Below are 27,462 nucleotides of genomic sequence, written 5' to 3'. Positions count from 1 at the left end.
TGGGATTATACCCACCATAACGAGATACTTAATGTTTACCAAATGACATGCATGAGAATGTTCATAGTGCACTATTCCTAAAAGCCCCAAACTGGAAAAAAAACAAACAACTAAATGTCCATTAATAATACAATAGATAAGTAATTTTTTTCACCATACCAATAAGAATAAACGTATTACTGCTACATAAAACCACATAGATGAATCTCACAAACACAGAAGAGTGTGATTCCAACCATATAAAGTTCAAAAGCAGGCAAAACTCATCTATGGTGATTTTATTAGGGTAATGGTTTTGTGTGGGGATGGGGCTAGTGGCTGCAAGGAGGGCATGAACAGGAGGTCTTGGGAACTGGTGAAGATCTCTGTCTTGATCTGGGTGCTGGTTACATGGGCGTTCACTCTGTGGCAATTCGTTGAGCTGCATACATAATTTGTGCACTTTTCTGTACCCAGTGACAAGTCTGCTTAACACTAAGCTTAATTTTAGCTTTCAGTACCCCTGTTTTGTATGAGCCCGTGTGGGGCTTGCTTCTCGATTTACTTAGGTAAGTGCTTATTTTTCAGAGGTAAATAGGAGGGAACCTTCAGGGTCCCACCCCACCACTTGGCAAGCTTAAGGCCTTTGGAAATTACTTAGCTTCCTACTTAGTCTTCATTTCCTCAACTCCAAAAATGGGCATAATCACAGCTCACATATCTCAGGGCTGTAATGTGAGTTCAATGAGATCATTCACATAAAATTCCCAGCCTGGAGTAAGCACGATTAACTTCTTGCTATTATTTTTATTTTGCTTCCCTAAAGACTGTTCGATGCTTTTATGACACAAGTAATCTTGCCATTTGGCCGCAGGCTAGACCTAAAACCTGGACCTATAGCACAGGATTTGGGCTTTCCCATTCTTAAATCCTCAAAGGAGATGTCACATCCTAAATGACTCATCTGCTTCAGTGCTTCAGATTCATAATAGTTTCATGTCAGTAAAACCAATCAAGAATTCCCCTGTCTGTCTCCTGTCTTCTATTCCTGGAGCTTTTAGCTTTTTTTTTTTTTTTTTTTTTTCCCTCTTTAAGACATCTCTAGGCTGGGTATGGTGGCTCATGCCTGTAATCCCAGCACTTTGGGAGGCTGAAGCGGTAAGATGGCTTGAGCCCAGGAGTTTGAGACCTGCCTGGGCAACATAGCAAGACCCTGTCTCGACAAAAAGTTTAAACAGTTAACTGGGTAGGGTGGTGGCTCACGCTTGTCGTCCCAGCTACTCAGAAGGCTGAAGCAGGAGGATCGCTTGAGCCCAGGAGTTCGAGGCTACAGTGAGCTATGATCTCACCACTGCACTGCAGCCTAGGTGACAGAGTGAGACCCTGTTTCTAAAACATAATAAAATAAAAACAAAATTTAAAAATTCTCTTTAATTCACTGCCTTCTCCGGCTCCCCTTCTGTACCCTCCCCCACTCCTCTGCCCCACCATTAATTTTTTTCCTCACAAATACAGAAAATACTCAGTGTGCTGCAAAACTTTACTGGCCTGACTTCCCCTAAGGGCCTTAGTGGGTATGTTCTGTCCAAATGAGTGATTCCTCCCAGGAATGTTCTGGAATCTGTACCAAGCCAGTTAGTTGATGGTAGACTACAGAATGTTATATAGAGAGATCATGAAAGGGTGGAGTTGGGGGGATGGAGACCCTCCCTTTTATTTTATTAATGAAACTCATTCATTCAGGAAATAATTCCTAGCCTTTCCGCCTACAGATTATTGTCATTCATTAACCCAGATAACACAAGATTGTTAAATCTTGTTTTGTTATGTAAATATAAAAAGGCTTTTCATTTTCAGTGCACCATGGACTCAAACAAATTAAGAGAGCTCAAAGAGAAAGTAAACTTTTTTTTTGAGACAGGATCTTGCTATGTCAGCAGGCTGGAGTGCAGTGGCACAATCATGGCTCACCGCAGCCTCAGCCGCCTGGGCCCAAGCCGTCTTCCCAGCTCAGCCACCCGAGTAGCTGAAACCACGTGTGCACCACCACACCTGACTAAATTTTATTTTATTTTATTTTATTTTAGTTGAGATGGAGTTTCGCTCTTGTCACCCAGGCTGGAGTGCAATGGCGTGATCTTGGCTCACTGCAACCTCTGCTTCCTGGGTTCAAGCGATTCTCCTGCCTCAGCCTCCCAATTACAGGGATTACAGGTGCACCCTATCATGGCCCACTGATTTTTGTATTTTTAGTAGAGTTGGGGTTTCACCATGTTGGCCAGGCTGGTCTTGAACTCTTGACCTTAGGTGATCCATCCGCCTCAGCCTCCCAAAGTGCTGGGATTACAGGCATGAGCCACCGCACCTGGCCTAAATTTTATATTTTTTTAGATACGGGTTTTGCTATGTTGCCCAGGCTCCAAACATTCTTTGAACAAGAAGTAACAGTGATGGATTTCCATTTTTGAAGTTACTTTCTTGACTTCATATGTCTTTCAGGGGCCATCCATTTTTCTATTTGTCTTCAGAGCAAAATTTAATAATAAAAAAGTCTGCATCTGATCTTCTGCTTTCTCACCCCTTCTTCAGACTCTGGATTTCTGGCTCCACAGTATCATAGGATTCTCCTCCAGGGTGTTCATAGTTTCCACGTGGCCAAATGCAATGCTCACTTTTCTGACTTTGCTGTACTTATTAGCATATTCCAGGGAGCTGAAACAGTTTCCTCTGTTGGATTTCCTGAAGTCATTGGTCACACTTCTGGTCCTCCTCCAAGGCTCCTCCTCTTCTTTCTGACCAAGAGTCTCCCTCTTTTCTCTCCCTGCCCTCTTCCCCTTGATGTTCTCTTTAAGTGGCTTTAAGTATCCTTTTATAAGCTAATTTTAAAGGTTTTAAAATGTTGTGCCCTGACCTCTGTTATGATGGAGACTCCATGCCCATATGAGATGTTCCACTTTGCCCATCTAATTGTCTTCTAGCCACTCTTTTTTCTGAGTTCTCCTCCCCAATAAATAGCACCACCAGCCTGCACTCAGGCACCTTCAGCAAAAAACTCTAATCATCTTTGATTCCTCTTTCTTCTGTCCCACATCTAATCCTGTCCAGTGCCGACCTAAAGTGTGTGACAGAGACCAACTCTTCCAAAGCAAAGAATTTATTTGGGAATAGCAGGGGATTGCAATCCAGAATACTCATGCTATGGCTAACCATAGGCATATTCCAGGGGGTGAGTCAGCGGGTAGCTGTTTTGTTTTGTTTGAGTCAGGGTCTCACTTTGCTGCCCAGGCTGGAGGGCAGGGGTGTGATCATGGCTCACTGCAGCCTCAACCTTCTGGGCTCAAGGGGTCTTCCTGCCGCAACCTCTTAAGTAGCTGAGACCACAGGTGTGCACAACCACGCCCAGTGAATTTCTTTATTTTTAGTTTTGTAGAGATGGGGTCTCACTTATGTTGCCTAGGCTGGTCTCGAACTTCTGGGAATACAGATGTGAGCCACCACGCCTGTTCTGGGGGAGGCTTTTAAAGACAAAAAGGCAAAGTCCACCTAAGCTATTCTGAAACAAATACTATTGGTTACAGGGATTTGTTGTAGATGTTGGCATTAGCTAATTGGTGGAGACAGTCAAACCTGTTGGGTGTGCACTTGTGCAGAAGGCTTATCTGGAATACTGTGGTTTTGAGGAATCCCTTGCATAGTTCCCATTATAGGCATACCTGTATGAGGGCCCCGCCTTCATGGTCTCTCGGCTTCAGTTTTTTGGGTTTGACATTAGTGGCTCCATTTTGATACTGATAACTTTCACACTGATCTACCTCCAAATTATATCTTGAATCCACCCATTTGTCTCTTTTCCAACAGGTGTTCAAGCCACCATATTTCTTTCCTAGTTGATGACAGTAGCTTCCTACTTTTACTTGCCCATGCACAATCTGTTCTCCACACAGTGGCCAAAGAGATCTGGTTGAAGCCCAAATGTTTGTTGCAAAAAGTAGAAATCAGTTGTTCTTTCAGGCTCTGTCATAGGCAGTATCTGTAGTAAAATATTTGGAAAATATTTTTGAGAAATATCCTCATTTTTACCAGCAGAGGGAGATTAACGTGGTCAAGGTTGTATTCAAGTGTAAAAAGAATTAAACTGCCGGGCATGATGACTCACGTCTGTAATCCCAGTACTTGGGGAGGCTGAGGTGGGCAGATTGCCTGAGGTCAGGAGTCCAAGACCAGCCTGGCCAACATGGTGAAACCCTATCTCTACTAAAAATACAAAAATTAGCTGGGTGTGGTGACGCACGCCTGTAGTCCCAGCTACTTGGGAGGCGGAGGCAGGAGAATCGCTTGAACTGGGAGGCACAGGTTGCAGTGAGCCGAGATTGCACCACTGCACTCCAGCCAGACAACAGAGCAGGTCTCCATCTCAAAAAAAAAAGAATTAAACCAGGCAGTGTACTCCAGCACTCAGTGTTGGGAGAGCTGTGCCCAATTTTGAAATTTTATTGGTTATTAATATTTATTTGGTATGATTTTATATGCCAAGACTGTGTAGATTTTAAAACAATCTGTTTTGCCTTATTATGTTATTATTGTCATTATTCTTTGTCACTGACCTTAAAGAACACACAACAATTGGATTTGGGCAGTAATGAATTGTATACTGAATGCCAACATTTATGGGAAAAACCCAGTATTCCCCTTGTTTCAGAAAGGATTGAAAGCAGCTGGGAAAATATAAAACGTGAAAAAGGTTGAGAGGGAGTAGGAAAATTTTTGATAAACTAGTCTTCATCTTTATCAACTTTTTAAGGGATGGCTCTGAAATATGTATTTTTAAAACAAAGAGTATTTCAGGAATATGAATATGGAACAAAGAGTTGCTAATCAACTCTTGTCTGAATACTGAAATGGAGGGAATGGGAAATGCTGCCCATCTAAGTGCTCTAGGTCTTTCTCCAGCTATCTTGCTAGAAACCTCTAGGTATGTGTGAAGATGTATCGTTTCTGAAGTGCAAGAAGAAACTAGCACCAGACAACAATCTGCAGACACTGTGCTTGTTTGTAAAAATTGTTCACAAGATTTTCCCACTCCCCTGTTGATTTTTTAACAGGGTAAATGTATCATGGACAATGGAAAAAAAAGTCTTGTGCAAATGTTCCAGCCTTGCATATTAAATTATTCATGTATTGTGATGGTAGCAAATTACTTTCTTCATCGAAGATATTTCTCTGGTTTAAAAAAAAGATAAGAATGTTAATATTTAATGCTTTTATTACAATATTTGGGTGTTTATGAAGAAATAAATATTTTTGAGTTATGAGAGACATAAAAATTCCGTTTGTTTTTGATAACACATTTTTTTAAGGTCATTGCTTTGTCAAAAGGAAAATTGGGTGGCAGAGTAGATTTTTTTTTGAAGGTTCACTTTTTTTTAAATTTCTACTACTAAATTATGCTTTGAAAAAATACTATTGAAGTTGTTAGTTGTTACTATATATAGGGTAAAGCTTTTAATTTTTTTTGTCTCATTCAGAGGAGGCTTATTTATGCAGTGGTGCTCAGAAAAGTTATCTTTTCTTTTTTTTTTTTTTTTTTTTTTTTTTTTTGAGACGGAGTCTCGCTCTGTCACCCAGGCTGGAGTACAGTGGCCGGATCTCAGCTCACTGCAAGCTCCGCCTCCTGGGTTTACGCCATTCTCCTGCCTCAGCCTCCTGAGTAGCTGGGACTACAGGCGCCCGCCACCTTGCCCGGCTAGTTTTTTGGTACTTTTTAGTAGAGACGGGGTTTCACTGTGTTCGCCAGGATGGTCTCGATCTCCTGACCTCGTGATCAGCCCGCCTCGGCCTCCCAAAGTGCTGGGATTACAGGCTTGAGCCACCGCGCCCAGCCAAGTTATCTTTTCCCATTAGATGGTTAGCTGTGGAGTGTTTTATTCTTCAGTGGCATTTTATTATTTTTATTTATTTATTTATTTTTGAGACAGTGTCTTGCTCTGTCACCCAGGCTGGAGCGCAGTGGTGTGATCTTGGCTCACTGCAACCTCCACCTCCCCAGTTCAAGTGATTCTCCTGCCCCAGCCTCCCGAGTAGTTGGGATTATGGGCATGCACCACCACACCCAGCTAATTTTTGTGTTTTTTTTGAGACAGAGTCTCGCTCTGTTGCCCAGGTTGGAGTGCAGTGGTGTGATCTCTGCTCACTGCAAGCTCTGCCTCCTGGGTTCATGCCATTCTCCTGCCCCAGTCTCCCGAGTAGCTGGGACTGCAGGCGCCCACCACCACACCTGGCTATTTTTTTTTGTATTTTTAGTAGAGACAGCATTTCATCACGTTGGCCATGCTGGTCTTGAACTCCTGACCTCAGGCGATCTGCCCACCTTGGCCTCCTAAAGTGCTGGGATTACAGGTGTGAGCTACTGCGCCTGGCCTTCGGTGACATTCTAGAATGTTCTATTGAAGTTACTCTATCAGTGCTTGGATTTCTTACTGTCTTCCCCATGAGAACATAGTATGTAGTGAAGAATTAAAGTTAAAGATAAACATTTCTAGTTTTGTTTTGTTTTGTTTTTTCCAACTTTAACTATATAGGTTAGTTGGAAAAGTGAGTTAATTTAACTTGTTCTTTTAATTTCTGAAGTGAGATTGTAACAACCCATGAAATGCTCTGGGTTTTTCTTAAAAAAAAAATCATTCCTGTGGACTTTCTACCCTCACTTCTGTTATTTTTCTTATATAATGTGAGTTTGTGCATGTCTTAACAAAAAGTCTGCTGTAATTTTTTAAAGTTCTTCAGAAAGAGAGTCCATGGAAAGAAACCAATCCTGGACTTTGTTGAGTTGATAGACTTAGCAGGTGACACTGTTAAATGCTACTGGGTGAATTCTTGTGGGCCACTGATACAATTTGAGTTAAAGCATTCTCTGATGCTCTCAGTTTCTGACTCAGGAAGTTCAGATGTATTAATAAATAACTTGTATTTCTGGATTTGAAGCAAAACTGAAATAAGAGACCACAAATCTCAGGCGACTTAGAAACCTATATTAGTAGTTGTTCTTACTGAAGAATTTGTCCAGAAATCTTGCAGCATGTTCTCACTCCAGTCCTGTCCCCTTCCTCCATCTGATCTGACTTCCTCCCCAACCAGCCACAGAACTAACAATGTCCATTTCCCAGACTCCCTTGCAGCTACAGTGCAGGTATGTGACCTAGGCTCTGCCACCCTGACCCACTCATTGAACGTGGATGCCAAACTGAGGGATGTTAGGCAGTAGCTGAGTAGGTTGTCTGGATCTACTGGCAAGGCTAGCAGCGCTGGCGTTTTGCTCTGGGAGCCACTTAGTGGGCGCTGGGCATCCACACTTGGGTGTGCTCTGTGATGACCAGCAGGTGGCAGCAGCAGCAGTGTTTCGCTGTTACAGTCCTGGCTGTGTGGCAGGTAAACTTATCCTCTGGCCCTCCTGGAGATTCTGAGAGCTCCTTAATATCTCTTAATAAATAGGATTTGCTTAATTAATATAATGAGAGTGGATTCTGTTGTTTGCCTCTTAAGTGCTCAGACATTGCTTTTATATCTGCTTTAACAAGGCACTGGCTGTCTTATTTCAGTTATCTGATGTTCTTTCCCTAAATACTAATAGTGGTTAGATCTTACATGTTCTTTATCAAAATTTATGTGATACTTCAGAACTGTATATAACTAAAATTGGGAAAAACTCAGCATTTAAAAAACGAATACAGAGAAAGCTTTTTATGTCATTATTACTTTCCATTCATGGGCTTTAATCGTGACCATCCAGTTTCTGCAAACCCTACTTGTAGAAAAAAATCAGTCTGACAAGGCAGGTAATAATCAGGAACTGAAATATTCATCCAGAATTCTCCAACAACATGAAATCAGAGAGTCTGGTGAGAACAGAGGCTAAGTAGAGTCAGAATGTGACAATATCCTATCCCCTGGACTGTTGGTGTTGTCTTGGACTAGGTAACACGTTTAAGAGAGGCAGAAAGTGTTACGATACAACCAAAGAGTAGACATGGGGGAAATCATTGTGCAGAAGATAGACTGTTTACTTCCATTCCTTTCTCATCAACATTATAGTTTGCCTTGGATCTAAACACTTGTCTATTTTTTAAATTTAGTTTTCTACATCTCTAACATTTTTCTAAAACACGGAAGACTGTTTTGCATGAAAACTTTCATGTTGGCCGGATGCAGTGGCTCATGCCTAAAGACCAGCCTGGGCAAAATGGCAAACCCTGTCTCTAAAAAAAATACAGATTAGCCGGGCATGGTGGCGTGCACCTCTAGTCCCAACTGCTTGGGAGGCTGAGGTGGGAGGATGACTTGAGCCCAGGAGGTAGAGGTTGCAATGAGCCAAGATCACACTACTGCACTCCAGCCTGGGCAGTAGAGCCAGACCTTGTTGCAAACAAACAAACGAAAAAACGAATTGCCTATTTTCCAACAACAACAACAAACAGCATTGATGATCAGCCATTCCATTGCTAACTGAGAGTTCTAAAGTCTTTGGCTTGCCACCAGTGGTGACTTAACTTTTCTAGCCATATCTCTCACAGCCATTGCCACAAACCCCACCTTGTCATCCCACCAGGCCAGCAGATTGTCTCAGGCAGATTCAGTTGCAGACAACATTGTAAGCAGAAGGGGATTTTAAATAGAGTATGTGGTATCTACATGATCATTGGGAAAACCTTTGGGAATAGGCCCAAACCCAGGCATGACTGTCTCGGAACTGGCTGGCCAAAGGAGCTGTTATCTCTGCCGCTGTCAAAGCTGGCACCCAGGTTTTGACTCCAGGCCCACACTGCCTCAGTTGTGTACCCTATCAGCAAAATGATCACCACATGCATTGCCTCTCACCTCCATGAAAGTAGGGACGGCACACTGACACTTCAGTTACCTCAACAGTCAGACTTAGCAGCAGAAACAGCCGAAGCAGCAGGAGCATGGAAGTAAGGACTTGTGTCATCAGCCATGTGCATCTGCTTTGCAAATGCTAAGCTGGCTGCTGAGGCCCGTGTATCAAAGAGTCTGGGAAATGTGGTTTCCAGCTCCCAGCCTCTCATTGTGGTGCACTCGACAAGGAGGTGGCTTGCCTGGGACTGTGAGAGACGGCATTGCACCATCATGACACACACGCTCAGTGTTCCCAGCTCCAGACAACTCACTCTCTTCTTTATGCCTTCTTGTTGAGTTGGAATGTGTTTCATATCCGTTTTCATCCAGCAAACCTTTACCTACCCATCCGGCCTAGCTCACATGTCACCTTCTATGTCAAGTTTTCCCCGATACTATTAACTTCCAGCCGTTAGAGTTATGCACTTCCTAATTTAAAATGTACCTTATTCCCATTTTATTGAATCTGTCTTCTTTCATCAAACAGAATGCCTGATGGACAAGAAATAGATCGTTTATTTATTGCATCATTTGATCGACCAACTTACTGGCATCTCCAAAGCCAGTATGGCCCAGTTCCTGTCCTCCAGGAGCACAGCTCCTAGCAGGGGAGACAAATGAGCACAATTATGGAGCACATAAGCCAAATATGAGTGAAAAATCCACTCTCCTGGGGAGAGGATGCAAAAGATTACAAAGTCAGAGAAGGCTTCATAAGAGAAGGTTGTCTTTGTTTTGGTGTCTCCAGTGCCTAGAGTATTGTTTGGTGTGTTGAGTCCTTAATGAATGAGATGAGGCTAAAGATGAATGAACTGATTTCTGTGAATGAACTTTTGTCTCCTGTTAAAAGCTCCCTGCTGATCTGAGTGGCTGCAGATACTTTACAGTGGTCTCCCCTTAGCCTCGGTTTTTGCTTCACGTGGTTTCAGTTACCCATGTTCAACTGAGATCTGAAAATATTAAGTGGAAATTTTTAGAAATAACAATACGCAAGTTTTGAATTGTGTGCTGTTCTGAGAAGCGTGGTGAACTCTCTCACCCTCCTGCCCCATCCTGCCCAGGATGTGGCCAGCTGATCCACACTGTAGACACTGCCTGCCCATCAGTCACAGTTATCAGATCTGCTGTTGTGGTATCTCATCGTGTAGACATTTTTTTTAATCTCACATCCTCAGAAGAAGGGTGAATTCAGTACAGTAAGATTTTTGGGGTTTTTTTTGTTTGTTTGTTGTTGTTGTTGTGTGAGACAGGGTCTTGCATTGTCGTCTAGGCCGGAACGCAGTGGTACGACCACAGCTCACTGCAGCCTCAAATTTCCGGGCTCAAGCTATCCTCCCACCTCAGCCTCCCAAGTAGCTGGAACCACAGGTGTGAGCCACCACACCTGGATGATTTGTATTTTTTATTTTTTGTAGAGACAGAGTCTCCCTGTTTTCCCCAGGCTGGTCTCAAACTCCTAGGCTCAAGCCTTCCACCTGCCTTGGCCTCCTAAAGTGCTGAGATTGCAGGAGTGAGCCACCATGCCTGGCCACAATAAGATATTTTGAGAGAGAGAAAAAGAGAGAGGCAGACCATATCCACATAACTTTTACTATCGTATACTGTTGTCATTGTTCTGTTTTATTGTTATTGTTGTTAATCTCTTACTGTGCGTAATTTATAAATGAAACTTTATCATGGATATGTATGTGTAGGAATAAATGTAGCATATTTAGGGTTTGGTACCTTAAATATCTGTGGTTTTAGGCATCTACCGGGAGTCTTGCAGTGTATTCCTTGTGGACAAGGGAGAACTACAGTATTTTTTTTTAACATCCTAAGAATAAAGTTTGTTTTTTGTTTTGTTTTGTTTTGTTTTTTGAGAGGGAGTCTTGCTCTGTCACCCAGGCTGGAGTGCAGTGGCGTGATCCTGGCTCACTGCAACCCCTGCCTCCTGGGTTCAAGTGATTCTCCTGCCTCAGCCTCCTGAGTACCTGGGACTACAGGTGCCCACTACCATGCCTGGCTAATTTTTGTTATTTTTAGTAGAGACAGGGTTTCACCATGTTGGTCAGGCTGGTCTCAAACTCCTGACCTCAGGTGATCCACCCACCTTGGCCTCCCAAAGTGCTGGGATTACAGGCGTGAGCCACCATGCCCGGCCAAGAATAACGTCTTTAGAGTTAGTAACGTAAACTATTTCTTTAACTCCTGTATTAAATTCATTCATTTAATAGAATAATATGAATTGCATGCCCACAGTGTATCAAACCTGGCACTGGGCCCCTTGTTACTGTAGGTTCAGCGAGCCATGGCCTCTGTATCATAGTCCAGATCATGTGTCTAGTGGGAGACTGAACAAATTAGTCATTGAACAAATCACTACACAAAAACTAGTAGTAGTGATATGGAAGAAAAGTACAGGTTTTGATGAAAGTGAAAAATAGGAGGTCTAAATAGAGTCCGATTCAGACCCTGAAGAAATGGCAAATTAATCTGAGACCCAAAGGATGATGGGAGGAGAGTGGGTAAAAGGCCAACCCACTGGCTCTCTGTCTCTTTACACGGCAACTAAGATAACTCTTGCTTCTTCCTTTGCCCGCCAGCCCCTGTAATCATTTGATTGCCAAAATATCTGGTATTCAAGAAAATAAAATCCAATTTCAACACACAGGGAAACTTTTCAAAAACTTACTTATCCAAGCTACTTGGGAGGCTGAAGCAGGAGGATTGCTTGAGCCCAGGAGTTGGAGACTGCGGTGAACTAGGATCTGCACTCTAACCTGGGTGACGGAGTGAGACCCTGTCTCTGGAAAAAGAAAAAAAAAGTTACGTACGTTCATGAATAAATGTTAGGTTTAGTCATAAATGTGTGGACATTTTTGTTTAGTATTTGCAAGGTATTTCTTAAGGAAAATTTTCATAGAGGTTAAAAAATTATGTCACTATGGAACAAGAATGCTTTAAAGTTCTCCAGGCTCTTTTCCTTCCCAACCCATTTCTGTGAATGCTACCTGTTGTCCCATCGTGTCCATTTTCACAACAGCTGGTTTTGCATGGCACCGAGGTTGGCACTGTGCAAAGTGAAGGACATGGAGTTGGCTTTGGCCCTCTGGGAGCTTCCAGAAATATCAGAGGAGGTGTCTGCCGTGTGTAGAACACATAGCACATCGAGTACGAATTTTAAATAACGTGTTCGTTTAGGTCTGGGTAATTGATGGCAGAGCATGAACAGACCGAGGGTAAGTGCATTTTATTAGGAAAGCAGGAGGAAAAAACACATTAGTTGTGGAGAAGGGAGCTAACACTAGGGAAACCCCCATCTAGACAGGGCAGGCTGAGGGGAATTAGTGATTCCTCCTTTGATCACTGTGGGAATCTTCTGAAACCTTTCTCTCGTCATTTGCATAGACCTGAGAAGAATTTGCAGGCAAGGGCTGAAAGCAGTCTTCTGCCCAAGACTTCTTAATGATCCCCTTTGCCACTGTGATGTTTTTAGGACATTCTACACGTTTTGTTTCTCTCTGAATGAAGCATTCACGTTGCCATTGAACACATCTAGTTTGGGGTGCATTCTAAGTCAAATTATACAAGAAGCTATTTGTGGCATTCAGCAGCTGCAGAAAGAAGACGCTGTTTTTTTTTTTTTTTTTTTTTGGTGTTGGGGAGTGTTAAACACAATTCAAGTAAAGCTAGAAAGTTCAGAATATAGAGTTATCCTGTTGATGAGCAGTTAGAATTGTATTAACAAAGAAGACCACGGAGGTTACTGAGGAAAGAAGTGAATTTTATCCTATTTTAACATGGGACATTGTGCCGGAACGAGTTCTCCATAGATGCTCTGGGATTTATTTTGATAATGAATGTAATATATTGTCTGGAGTCTGTGGCCGATTCCTCTTTCCCATGGGGTGCAGTTGGTGAGTATCTCTCTTCAGAAAGCAGTTGTAATAAGATAATTAAATTTGTCTGATTAAAAATGATTGTGCATAAACATTAAGCATGGGAAAGTGCAGGTATTTTAAAACTGCCCTCAGTAGCCTAAATGTATACTTAATTAAATAAGGTTTGCTAATGAGAATTGATTGTGGCAGCTTTATTTAAACTGTTTTATCACATAATGATGTATATGCATGGCAGCACACAAAGAGATAGGTGTTTCAGATGAGGTGATAAAAGTGGATCCATCTCACTCTTCTGAGGGCTGCTATGCAATATTTAGAGAAGTTTGGAAAAACTGCTTGGCATTAGAAGACCCTGTTTATTTTCTCCCTCAGATGTCTTACTTTTCAAGACAGGATCTCGCTCCGTTGCCCAGGCTGGAGTGCAGTGGCGCAATCTCGGCTCACTGCAACCTCGGCCTCCCAGGCAGCTGGGATTACAGGCAGGCCTGTGCCACTGTGCTCTGCTAAGTTTTGTATTTTTTTGTAGAGACGGGTTTTCACTATGTTGCCCAGGCTGGGTTCAAGTGATCCACCCACCTTGGCTTTCTAAAGTGCTGTTATTCCAGGCATGAGCCACTTTGCTTGGCCTATTACTTTTCTTTCACTAGTTCAGGAAGACATGGATTGCCTTTGTTGTTGGTCAAATTCTTATAGTGGCCTGGCGTGGTGGCTCATGCCTGTAATCCCAGCACTTTGGGAGGCTGTGGCGGGCAGATCGCTTGAGCCCAGGAGTTGGAGACCAGCATGGGCAGCATCGGGAGACCCCATAGACGTAACGTGTTCAAAACACACTCACACACACACTCTCTCTCTCTCATACACACACACACACACACACACTCACTCAGTGATTTTTTTTTTTTTAAATCTACCTCACCTTTTTTCTTTAGTAAAAAGCAAACATTGGACCAAATTATGAAATCTCCATACCTGCCTTTACAATGCCAAGCTTCAGTTTTGGCTGCAAGTTAAAAATATTATTAGGTACACCAGGAAGCCTGCTGATCTTAGTCCTTCCAAATATGATTTTGTTTGCTAAGATATGAAGAATTCCATTGTTACTTTTCTGCTTTCTGTTCCAAGCCTCCATGATGCTGATGAAGAGGAGCTAAGCGTATCATTTTTACAAAGTCAGTGCCACTACCTAGAATTAGCATTATCGTTTCGCTTCCTGGTTGATTTTTTTCTCAGATTCTGTGTGGGCCAAATTATGTGGGATCTGCAATCAATGCACCTCCCTTCCCTTCCAGCTGTGCCCTCATTGTATCGCCCTCTAGTAACAAGCCTGGAGGTACTTCTGTGGCATCAAATCAGAAATCTACCTTGTGACATCCTTGCTTTAGAAATACCAGGTTACTAGGATTTAGAGATACTAAGCAATATGTCTCCATACAATGACTGATGTTTTTGTTCTTGTCCCTTGCTCTTATTTGATGTTTACTTATTAAAAATGGCCTTTTCAATATGAATTGAAAAGAAATCAGTGAACGAATATGAAAAATTGAGATTATAGGAAGGTTTTTATTTACTTAAAAAGTCTTTGACTAACTGACATTAATGGAAGTTCTGTACTAGGTGAATTCTAAATACCATCTTATGTCAGCCTGAGCTGCTTTGCTCTTACACCTCACCTCCGCCATAATTCCAAAACCCTTGTAGCACTCATGCTTCATAAGAACCTGTGATTTTGCTGTTTGGAGAATTTTGCTGCCGTGTGTTCTGTAGTTTAGGACAATGAAAAAAATGTTTCGAAAACATCCAACACTAATCAAATAAAATATTATCCTCATGTAGATTAACCTTTACCATTACTAGAAAACCAAGTACAGCTGGAGACTTAACTATAGGTCTTGCTGTTGGTTCATCAGCAAACCAAAATGGTCCAATTTGTCTCATTACCATTTTGCATGTGAACCAGCTGTCCTCTTAACAAAAGCAGTTGAGCACACCAGCCGATTAATTGTAGCATTCATCTTAACCATATGTGAAACAATATTAGAAATCACAGGAAACAGAGAAAAGAAAAACTGAACAGCCAGTTAATCTTCAGAACACAAGTTCACAGCGATTGTTCCGTGGCTTACTAAATAATTAACTCTAGTTATCCTTTTTCTCTAAATCTTTATACTTATTGATTATTAATTGAGAAGAAGTTAGGCAGTGATAAATATGATTTGCCTTCAGTCATTTTAGGTTGTATTTTGTATTCTTGGACAGAATGATTTCAGAATCTTCATCAGTCCAAATGAAAACACTTTTTGGATTCCGTTGTGTAAGGCTTTACCTTTTGGTTATAAATTGATGTAGATTTTTTTCTTAGCCCCGTTATTCAGTTAAACACAGCTTCCCCCTTGTTGATTTAGAAATGTTTTGTATAACTCAGGGGTACTTCCTTAATGTGAGCTGGGTTGCAGACACTAGGTTGTTTATGAATATTCACAAATCTTTTTGAAGGTGTGATGTCAATGTTGTCCGAATTGAGGCTCAAAAGGGCGCAGGGATCATAGAATATGTCTTTCTCTAGGGGAGGAAGACAAGGATATTCGTTTGAGACGTGACCATGAATGAGAGCATGTTATCTTCTGTAAATGACAGCTGGGGGAATCATTTTCATGCACCAGTGTGTCGTTGAGTGTCATGGTGTCCCCTGTAGGTGGCAACCTTCTACTTTATTTTGTCAGTTTCTCCTGGTAGTCTTTGTTAGGAAGTCTTCCTTTGCTCTCATTTTTTTTCTACATAAAAAATTCCTTTTAAGCATAGATTCTTTGTAGGTTTTACAACACCATCAATCAAGCAAGTTCTTGATATTATCCAATTTTAAAAATACAGAGGAGCTCAGAGTATAAAGCACTTAGCTAATCACAATTCTTTTAAATTAGATCTCTAGGATCATCATATTATACCTTGGCTTTTCATTCCACAATGAGATTTTCTTCCCTGAAGATTTTAGAAGAAAGGTTGCATCAGTTTCTTTTTCGAATTTTGATTCATTGTTTGAATTACTGTTATTGTAAATGTATGATTATGTTAAGTATAAATAGCACAGGAAATAAATTTTAATTTCTAAGTGATTGAAAAGTGTTCTCTTCTCTAAGATGTTCTAGACCCTTTATAGGCATTCAGAAAATGTGTTTTGAATGACTGAATTGGGAAAGACCAAGTGAGTTAACTTTACAGTTGAGTTCATCAATATGTAGTTCTGCTTATGTACATTATTTCTCTCCTGAAATGAGCCTTTATATACCTAATATAGCCTTTGAGAATGAATTAGATGAATCTGTACTACTTGGGTAGATGGATTAGGGCTGTACAACATGTCACAAAGAATAATTGGTTCAAGTATAAGAGGTTACAGTTAATGAAATTATTCTCTTTCTGCAAGAAAGACATAGCTCACTTTGGGGGATGTTATCCTTGAAATAAAGTGACATATTTTTGAAATAAAGAATTACAGTCTGTCAAGGAATGCTTCCTAAGAAAGGTTAACATTTGAATTATAACTTGAAAAATGAATAGAGGTATGCCAAGTGGATAAGTGGAGGATCAAGCATCCCAGGCAGATTAATAGCATGTGCAAAGGCATAGGGGTAGAAGGAGTGTGGATAGTGGGATCCCTCACCTCCCTGGCCCTTACCGAAGGCAGCAAGTAGCACGTTGAATTGAAAACTGGGCCACAAGATGGGGTATCAATACAGATGCTGGGTGGCCCTGTGATCACTGCAGGTCACTTATTTGTAAAATTGGTTTAAATGTTCCTTATGACTTTCTTCTGCTTTAACTTTCTAGGGGCCTATGAAATCTCCCTTTTTTGATTTGCCTGTGCTATTTCCATACTCACCAATAATTCCAACATCAGCACCCATCCCTTTCACAAAGCTGTCCCATACTAGCCCGACCTCATTTCTAGCGTCTCAGGACAGTCTCTGGATGATCCCAGCCATGCGCTAGAGAGACTTTGCAGCCTTCCATTCCTGCAGGCATGGCTGGACTTTGAATGCTGTGTCAGCAGGGCTCCCTTTGTGTTTTGGACTTTTGATTTGGGTTTCTTTTTTTTCGTAGCATGTTTTCTGTCTGCCTTGCCTTTCATTTGTTCAACATTTGTCACATGAATACTGTGGCTTGACTAAACTAGTCACAGTGATAGCAGACGTTTTGAAATTGACCGAGCTGATGGCAGCAATGATATTGGATTAAATTATTAACTAGGATCCACAGCAGAAGCCTTTAGCTTCAGCACATGCAGAGTAAAGGGTGTTTCCTAGCATCAAAATTAACTGGCAAAGTGGATGCCAGATCAAGTTTCTTCTAAAGAATTGATACATTATCATCTCCTAAGGTTCCCCTTTCTGTCCCCAACCACTCCCCCGACCCCATAATTGATGAAGAGAGAGATTTCCATTTGTCTTTTTTTCAGTATGTCATATGTTTCATCATTAAAGATTAATTCAGAAATAGAAGAAAGAAAAGATCATTATACCCATGAGATTCTAGAATATTGGTGATTTTTAACATGCTTTTATGAAATAACATTCGTGGGACACTTAAAATAACTCTTCATGAGTATCTGTTATCAGATTCATGTTTTCATTCTGTGGACAGTATCTCTGCATTACCTTTTAAATGTGTGTGTGTGTCTGTTTACCTCATTATGTAACTGTAAAAATTGAGAGCATAAGAGTAAGATCACACCCAGAGTCTATTCCGGTTTTTCCACTTATCTGTAAAAGACTTTATAGCTAGTTTATCCAAAACTAGCATCACATCCAGGATCATGTTGTGATGTTCTTTAAATCTCTTATAATCTGGCACATTATTATTAGCAGTAGTAGTGTCAATTATTTGATACGTTATTGGAGAGGCCAGATCAGCATAATGTCCCAGTTTAAGACTGATTGCTTTTTCTTTTTCTTCTAGCTCTTTTATTTCTGTAACATGATAGAATTTAACTTGTCAGAAAAAACTTTGATTTACCATAGGTGATGTTTATACTTGCTATTTCATCACATCAGTGGACATAAAACATCAGTTGTCCACCATTCGTGTTTGCTAGATTAGGTGCCTGGCTGGTCCTTCTGCTGTGTGGCTGCTCTAATATTCCTCTTACATGGCAGCTCTTCAGCAGGGAGTTAAAACTGACAAAGAAAGATAGAAGGTTCAAATACCTAAGATTTAGACTGCTAGGAAATGAACAGTAATAGTCTGTAAGAAAAATGCCTGATGCAAAAAAATTAGAGATTGATTCTTAAGGCACAAGTGACCAATTTGTCTTTTGGTTTGTTTCTAGTCAAAATAAATGCCCAGCAGCAGGAACTTTATGAGTCCACTCAATTTGGCTCGATTAATCTTAAGTAGTTTTTTTAATCTGCCATATCAAATACTTAAAGTTATTTTTAATATTATAAATTTTAATTGTATTAACTTTTACTTTATTTTACTATAGATTTTTGAAAATTCCTTTAATAATGTCGACTTTTGAAGAATAAATCTTTATTACTAACCAGTGATTTTTCTTCCAGCTACTCCTATCAAACTCTTACTATTCTGTGACCTTAGATAAGTTTTTTAAATTGTACTTTAGGATTTCCAGATTAACCAAATACAAGATGCCCACTTGGTTAAATGTCAGAGAAACAATGAATTATATTTTAGCATAAGTATATCCCATTCAATATTTGGGACATTGTATATTTAAAAATTATTTTTTATCTATCTGAAATTCAACTTTATTTGGACATCATATATTTTATTTGGCGGCCCTATGTTTAAAAGTTGCTGTTTTATTTACACATTGACTGTATTAATTTACCTGCCTATGTTATTAGTTTGCTTTGCAGCTTCACTGATTCAATAATAATTGTTTGAATTCAAAATTGTTATTTTGCTAGACAAGAATTACAGACTTTACATAATTGCTCTCAAGTGAAAGTATTCATAAAAACATGAAACATAATTCTTACCTTCAAGAGTTAACGTTATAGGAAGACTTTGTTCCTTAATAAACAGGATAGGCCTAAGTTATCTTTATCTATTGGTAAAACATTATGAATGTGTATTAAGTAGATGATGATGTTAATTTTTAGAAATGTATAAAATCCCTTACTACTCTGTACATTTTATTTTATTGGCCCAGAAGGCTTGGGTTGTGCTTTCTGCTGTGATGTTTTCCAATGTTTCAATGAGTCTGAAAAGCATAAGAATGAATGGGTGTGTCTATAGATTTAAAAATTGTTTTTGAAGTATTTTAACCTTGCATAAAGATGAGTACATCTAAATTACCTTGGTCATATACAGTCTTCTATGCTAGATGTTAAACTTGATTTTTAAAAATATCCTAAAATGAATTAACAATCAGTAAAGGCACCGTTTATAGATAAGTTTCCTTTGAAAAATTTTCTATTTGAAGAACTAAATTCCTTTGAGAAGCATTTCAAACGATCCTTTAATACACAGCCCTGAGCAGAACTCTATTATGTCTGATTTTTATTTCCCCTTTCTTCTCTTCAGCTTGGAAGAAAATAACGATCTTTATTGATTGTATATTTCATTTTCTTTCTTTTTTTTTTTTTTTGAGATGGAGTCTAGCTCTGTCACCCAGGCTGGTGCAGTGGCGCTATCTCAGCTCACGGCAACCTCCACCTCCCGGGTTCAAGTGATTCTCCTGCCTCAGCGTCCGAGTAGCACCACCGCACCTGGCTAATTTTTTGTATTTTTAGTAGAGACGAGGTTTCACCCTGTTAGCCAGGATGGTCTTGATCTCTTGACCTCGTGATCCACCTGCCTTGGCCTCCCAAAGTGCTGGGATTACATGTATGAGCCACCATGCCCAGCCCCTATTTCATTTTCAGTTGCTCAAAGATTCAAATTTGATCTAATTCAAAGTGCGTAATATGATATAAACATGGCTCATTTCTGCATAAATTGTTGTGTACAATATTTGAAAATGACCCTTTTTAGTCAATATTGTTTAACAGTGTTTGTGAAAAAGTTTCTGGATTCCAAATAAAGACTTTCAGTGCGCTGACTGCATTTGATACACTAAGGAGGGCCTGTGGGTTTGTGTAAATAGGGGTGGGGGTGGGGATGGGCAAGGCTGTGTCTGTGAGTTCTAGAAGCTGTAGACAGCTCTGCTCTTAAGAGGCTTTTAGGTTTAGACATATAATCTTTGGCCTTCACAAAAATAATGAGGGTGTACTTTAAGATCGTACTAAAGATAAAAGCATGGGTGGTAACAGAGTCATTTATTTAAATGGACAAGGTTTAATTTTTTGAACTTTATACTTTAGGTTTATTTGGTTCCTGAAGCATTTTACAGACGGTGAAACACAGACTGATAAAACCAAGTTTTTCTAGAGAAAGAAAGTTATTCTGAGCTGAGAGTGAATTCTGACCTCTTCACCTTTTGTGTGGATTGTGGCACCATTTTCTCTCTCCGCCTCTGGTCAAGCCTATTCAAACCTACTTGCCATTTGACACCAGCGTTCTAGTTAAAGTGCACCATTGGCCCTACAGGTTCCCCTCTGATCCTCCATCAGGGACACCCTTGCCCACCACCTGCCACTCACCCACGGTGGCAAGCAAGACCCTGCGGGCCTGCCCTGCCTCTCTCCATCTTCCCCACCATCTTTCCCCACAGGACTGTCCTGTGACCTTTCACCAAAGTGTCAGCGTATCTCCCCATGTCCCAGGACTGGGCTTTACCCAAGAGTCTCTCCTCTGTACTCTAATGGCGGGTGATCCTTTGAATGAGGTGGGTGTGTGTTATCACTTTACCTAGGAACTTCACAGTCACCTCTCTCTCACTGGACTTAATCTTTATGTCATCATTTTTATCTGTGTGGGTGTGTCTTTTCCTCTAGACTGTGAACTTCCAAAGGTCAGTGATCATGTTTGATTAATTTTTAACCTGGACACCTAACACAAGGCAGCAAATATGTTCTCTCTTTCTCTCTCTCTCTCTTTTTCTTTTAAGAGACAAGGTCTCATTCTGTCACCCAGGCTGCAGTGCAGTGGTGTGATCATAGCTCACTGCAACCTCAAACTTCTGGGCTTAAACAGTCTTCCTGCCTCAGCTTCCTGAGTAGCTAGGACTACAGGCATGACACCATACCGGGCTAATATTTTTATATTTTTCTGGGGATAGGGTCTCTCTGTGTTGCCTAGGTTGGTACTGAACACCTGGCCTCAAGCAGTCCTCCTTCCTCAGCCTCCCAAAGCTCTGGGATTACAGGTGTGAGCCATCATTACATCTAGCCTCGGTTTTTTTCTTTTTTAACTGGGGATTAAATTTACCTGTCTGGTTCATGGGAAGAAAAAAAAAAAGATAGTCCTAATAGAAGTAAAAGTAGTTCCTGAGAAACAGTTTAGGGGGAAAAGCAGATTGTCTCAAATTAGATATGTTGAACTTGCGATAATGTGAAATCTGAGTAGAGGTTAGCAAACGGGACTGAGGGCAGACAAATGAAAGAAAATAGAAATGAAGGTTGAGCAGGATGTTTAAAGGCGGTAGCTTAAGCCATAGGCCAGCCGTCTTTTTCTCTTAAAGGTTCAGATAGTAAATATTTTCCGTTTTGAGAGCCGTACAGTCTTAGTTGTAGCTGCTCAGCCCTGCTGTTACAACCCCAGAGCAGCCTTAGGCAATGTTTAAACAAATCTTTGAACAAATAGGTGTGGTGGCATTCCATTGCTTTATTATTGGACATTGAAATTTGAATTTCATGTACTTTTCACGTTATGAAAAATTCTTCTCTTACTTTAAAAAAAATCATTTAATGGCTGGATTTGGCCAAAGGATCATAATTTGCTGACCTCTGCTCTATACTAACAAAATCATTCAAGTTTCAAGGGGAAATAAGTATAGGACAAAGGCTTATGGACTAGATCTTTGAAGCTTGGTTAGAGTTCGTTGGAATTCAGAGAAGGAGCCATCACATGTGGGAGAGGAACTAGTGTGTTGCAGTGTCAGTGAAGAGGATCAAGAGCTGGGTGGTTGAAGGTGTATGATTAAGAAGATCATTAGGAAGGTGAGGAGAAAGAAAAACACCATTAGTAGGAATCAGAAATTCACCGATGACCACTGAGAATTTTTTAAAAACTGAAATAAAATCTTAGACAATAGAAAAGTTAATATGTGGACATAAATTGGAAGCAGGGGGTATATAGCAATTACTCGAGGAGTTGGCAGTTTAAGTCAGAGACAAGCAGAAAGACAGCTGTGGGGTCTGCCACGCTGATTTCCTTGCATGAAAGCATGGCCCTTTATTAAGCAGAAGGCTGCTAAGCTATCTCTTGAGATTTTATTCATTGATTTAACATACACTTACATATGTTTACATACCAGGTACTGTTCTAAGGAGTTTATCAATAATAACTCTTAGTTCTCATCATGACCTGGTGATATAAACACTGTTGTTATCCCATTTTACAGATGAGCAAACCGAGGGATGGAGAGGTGACTCTTCTAGTAAGTGGCTGGTAACCTGGGTAGGATGGTTCCAGAGGGGGCTGCTTTTCGCTATTATGCATTGGTGTCAATTTTTTCATGTCTAGTTCATTAGAACATTTCTTTTTCTTTTTTTGCCCTGTGCAATGGGCCTTGCCTGTAATCCAAACACTTTGGGAGGCTGAGGTGGGAGGACTGCTTGAGGCCAGGAGTTTGACTACAGCCTGGGCAACATAGTACCCTATCTTTACAAAAACCTTTTTTTTTTTTTTTTTTTTTTTTTTGCCACTGTCATATATGGCTGAAGTTGGCATCGGAAGTACCATGGATTTATATCTTTTCTGTTGCACATATAAATTGTACAATTAAAAAATACACTTCCAGAAGAATACAGCTCTTCCATCAACCACAGCATCGAGGCATGCAAATTATATGATGAAAACGTTTCCCTGTGCTCATGCTCATATGAAGGATGTAAAGTAAGAGCTGGCAATTGATTGGGGAAACTTTCTAATTAATAAGCACTTTGAAAATACAACTTAATATAGAACGCAAGAAATGTGATAGTTTATTTGGTTTATTTCCTGAAAATCTGGATTTTATGGTGTTACATGGCAGTGTGGAATAATGCACAGAGGATGAGACATCCTAGGATGCCGGGATGGAAGCCTGCATTCTCCCCCTAGGTTTACCACTTCCTTGTGTGTAACCAAGTACAGTTGGCTCTCCATATCCATGAGTTCTACTTCCACGGATTCAAGCAACCATGGAGCAAAAATATTTGGAGAAAAAAACCACAATAAAAGTAATGCAGCAATAAAAAAAATACATATTTTTAAACCAATACAGTATAACAACTACTTGCATAGCATTTACATTGTATTAGGTACTATAAGTAACGTAGAGATGATTTAAAGTATATAGGAAGATGTGCATAGGTTGCATGCAAATACTATTATATCAGGGACTGGAGCATCCAAGGATTTTTGTATCCAAGGGGCATCCTGGAATGGATACAGAGGAACAACTGCGGCCACTTTATATCACATTTAATATTGAGTAAGAAAGGAAATTACTCCATGCAAGATTCTTCCTACAGTTCATTTTCTGAGAGGAAAGAGCACTTCTCTGGTCCAGGGAGATGGAAATGTGTCTCACAGCCTGAGGAGTCTCTGTCTGTCTTTAAAATGAGAGCCAGTGAGATTCATTATACAGAGTTTTGTTTTCTTGCCATTGCCTCCTTCAAGGTTTTGCTCAAATCTCACCTTTTCATGAGGACCACCCTGACTCCTACGATACTGCAGCCTGGCCACCCTCAAACCCCCCCTTTTATGTTGCTCAACTTTTTTATTTTGTCTATTGCACTCGTCTCCTAATATACCATAAAATTGTAGTTTAGTGTCTAATAATTTAAGCTCCATGAGGGCAGGGATCTCACCTGTTTTGTCCAATGACGTATCCCAACTAAATGAAAGAGTAGTAGTTAGCATCAGTGCCCAGTATTTATCTTTCTGAGGAATGAATCTATATTCAGATGCCATTGTTGAACACATGGAAAGCTACATGCTATGGAGGATTGAACATCATCAGCGTTTCTCAAGAGAACAATTTCTCTTTTCACTGGACATTTGCATGGTGACACTTAACCTCAAACACTTGTGGATTGTGCATATGAGTGTTTTTGCCCACAGCTCTCCTTGTGTCTAATGCAATGAGCAGAGCGAGGTCACTCTGCAGATAAATTTGTTTTCCAAAGGGGAACTTTGCCCGCTAATTTAAGGCAGCCACATAATCTGACTTACAGGCTCAGTCGTTTCTCATTTGCCATCTGGCAATTTAATTACTTTAAAATAAAGCTATATATAGAATGAAAGAACACAAGTTGGAAATCTGATAATATGTGTGATAAGATGGTAATGTTTCTATTTGTTTTTTGTTTTGTTGTTGAAAAAATAAAGCGCATAGAAAGACTCGAGAAGGAATCATTTCAAAGCTTTCCCTAGACAGAGCCCCTTACATAAATTTTATTCTTTGACTAAGAGCCTTTGTTATAAACTAAATGTTTTGAATTAGTGGTTTATTACATTTTTCCATTGAGTTATAAGTCTGGCCCAAAGCTATGAAATAAGAGGTTGTCAAAATTGTTTCAAAAGTGTTTGGCCATGAAGTGGAACGGCGCTGAGATGTGAGGAAGCTTCTTTTCCTTTTTCCCTTTTCATAGTATTTCCTGATCTATATTGTTCTTTTCTCCTATCCCTTTACTCCTGGAATATGTTTTTCCAGTGCCTTCTTATACTCTGTTTCTGATTTCTCCATCTCTGCTTGTGCTTCCCTAGTCCTCTGTGGTTAATTGCAAATGGGCAAAAGAACCAGCACTCTGGATGGTATATTCAAGTTAAAGAGTAACTCAGATAATGTTTGTTTGAGACGACTGTGAGGGAAGGGCGATTATGGAATTCTGAAAACCAGGAGCTTAGGTGACAATTACATTTAAAATAAAGATTAAAGTGATCAGGGTACTTTATCTAATTTCTCGTTTGTAGTGGGAAAGTTGTGTTTTTTTGGTGGTTTCTTTTTTTTTCCTTGATTGTTGTGGCAGCTAGATGCAAATAACATCATGCTTTGGAACACACAATGCTGATTCTCAATCGCTGGCAAAGAAGGGTGAGAAGACAGGGCATCCTAATTTGCACAAAAATGCAACCAAGTCATCATTTGCAGCTCCTTGGAGATTCCATTCTAAAGTTTTACTGCTTGTACAAGTTCCTTTGGTATGGGAGGCAGAGCCTGGGGCGTGGTTGTGAAACAATAGTTTGGCTTTTTTACCCCCTAAATCAGTTCAAATCTCATATACCCTGAATTAACTGGAATTGCTCTCAGACTTGGCAGCTCCTGTAAAAGATCTGGATGTTCATAGTGGCTTAGTGAAATGGGGAACACATTTGTTTCATCTTGACTTCCATAGAGGAGAATCTGTACTATTTTTGTGGGCTCAGAGAGGGGGAGCTTCTGATCTGTTGGAGAGAAAACTGAATGAATGGGCACTGAGGCAGAAAGCCTGATGTGGCTGTCATGCAAATAAGAACCATGATTGGCTTTCCCTTTCTTTCTGCGCACGATGTCACTGGCTGCTCTCAGCCTTAAAGATTAGGTTTCAGTAGGAGTTTTTCAGGTTCAAGGACTGTTAATGGTTTGTAACTGCCTGACAATAAGCTCAACCTCAAAGTTACATCAGCCTGGGCAGATGTCTAAGGATATGAGACCGGGGGAAGAAAAGTTAGAATCTGGAGCAGGACGAAGCTTGCCACCTGCCTCATGGGCTGAGCTTTTAATGTGATTTACATTTCTAAGCTCTATGTAGGTGCCCTGGAAATGGTGGTCTTCATTAATGCAAAGATTAAGTCTTTAATTAAACTTTTTAAGAAAAAAAGTAAGTAGTTCCTTTTCTCTCTACTACCTGTTGTGTGCGTATGTTTCCGTATGTGCGTATGTCCCTGTGTGCCCGTGTGTGTGTGTGTGTGTGTGTGTCCATGTGTGTGTTTTAGGTCCTTCGTTCCTTTGTGTGATTAAATTAAGAGTGTGAAACAGCATAGTAGGCATGAGTTAAACTCTATACCAGGTTGTTTAAATACCTCAGACTTTTGTAACTCTAGGACAGTATTATGTGATCTTAGCATGTCTTATTTATTTATGATTGGGGTTTTAAGTGAATTTACTTCTTTTGTGCTTTTCAAAAGAAGTCCTTTGAAGAGGGGGAAAAATTATTGTACTTAATTTATGTTTCCCTTAATATCCAGTGTATGATTTTTTGATTCTTTGGCTAAATATGCAGCTGAGGTAAGGGAGCCACTGTGTAATGTATGACATGTTTCTGGTGGAGATAATCCCCTAAAACTCCCTGGCACTCTTTGTTGTGTATTTAAGAGCTCGAGCAAGCACAAACCGTCTAGACTGATCAGTGATTGTTGTAAGGTACAGAGCTTTTGTGGTGTGGCTTTATTGTGTGCTTACCATTGACTTACATTTCTTTAATCTAGTTGCTTCTTCATTCTCTTGAAAATGATAATTTTTATAACTACCTGGCTTTGTTTTTACATAGTTGTTGTTTTATTTTAGTTTAGTTTAGTTTTTGGACCAGTGATTTAAACTGGATAAATGTACATGGGTAGGGGCATTGATAAAAGGGGCTTTGGAGAAAGCTACGAAGAGCAGCACGGTGTGCTGATTTTCCGCAGCTTCTTGCCGAAGGCTGCTTTGGATGGACAGATTAAAAGTGCCCCTGGCGAGAGTGAGGAACACCAGCGAAAGAGACTTTCTCATAGGAGCCAGTTGGTAGCTGTGCAGTGGGGCTGATGGTGCGACTGATGGTGCAGACACGAATGCCATTACTTGGATTTGATTTGTAATTGGCAAATAGGAAAAGTTTTCATTTTCCATAGTTTCTACTCTGAAGTATGGTAACTCAATCTTTAAAATAAATGGACATGAGCATAAAACACTGATGAACTCTGGCTACACTTGGGGGGACATATGGTGAGTTTGGCCCAGTGCTAGATTATTCTGAAACACAAATGAGGGTTAAGTCAGGTCTTTGTGGATTTTGTGTATTAAGATTGATAGTTGTATGCACCGTGCAAAACATTTGCTCAACAAGAGTTTATGTGAAATACTAGGTGCTGAATGCACATACTGCTTTTGTCAAACACTAAGCAGAAAACACACTGGACATTTCTGTTTTTAACCTGATACCTAATTCTCAGTGTTTACTTTCTCATTTAGCAACTTATGGAGAAGGTGGGATCCTTTTGAAAATGAGTTATCCTGTTCAGATTCATAAGATTGTAAAATTTAGTAGCTGTAGAAAAGATGGTATGTGAGATGAGCGCTAACCTGTGGCCCAGGTTTACAAGAGACAATGATGGTTGGAAGTTTGGGGCCTCATTAGAATAATTTTTACTGTTCCTGCCACAACCGTGTTTTACCTGAGTTATTTCATGAGCTAAGTACTTTATGTATATTGGTTCATTTGATCTTTAAAGTAGCCCTAATAACTGTTATAGAGTGTGTTTAGTTAATTTTAGATATCCTCAAATGGATTTAATAGTTTATGCATGTGTTCTCACGTTATTTGAGAATTCATTTTATAGTCTAGTTTCGGGGTACATGTTATGCTGCGGACATGGATACCCAGTGTGAACTCTATAGCATAGATCA

At 40.3% G+C, this 27,462-nt stretch overlaps 1 protein-coding gene across 7 annotated transcripts in view; it reads left to right on the top strand.

Annotated features, from left to right (window-relative positions):
* Positions 1–27,462, top strand: part of NHSL1 (NHS like 1) — a 217,542-nt gene that overhangs the window by 115,856 nt on the left and 74,224 nt on the right. For 2 of the 7 annotated variants that reach the window (XM_077999465.1, XM_001095123.5), the window contains exon 1: positions 23,979–25,678. The exons of the other annotated variants lie outside the window; for them this stretch is intronic. In XM_077999465.1, coding sequence (XP_077855591.1) covers positions 25,621–25,678 — 58 coding nt within the window. In that variant the 5' untranslated portion in view covers positions 23,979–25,620. Of the gene's footprint in view, positions 1–23,978; positions 25,679–27,462 lie in introns of those variants that run through there. 7 annotated transcript variants of the gene reach the window in all.

Source organism: Macaca mulatta, chromosome 4 (genome assembly GCF_049350105.2).
Source record: "Macaca mulatta isolate MMU2019108-1 chromosome 4, T2T-MMU8v2.0, whole genome shotgun sequence".
NCBI lineage: Eukaryota > Metazoa > Chordata > Mammalia > Primates > Cercopithecidae > Macaca > Macaca mulatta.
This window is presented reverse-complemented; position numbering and strand designations above follow the sequence as displayed.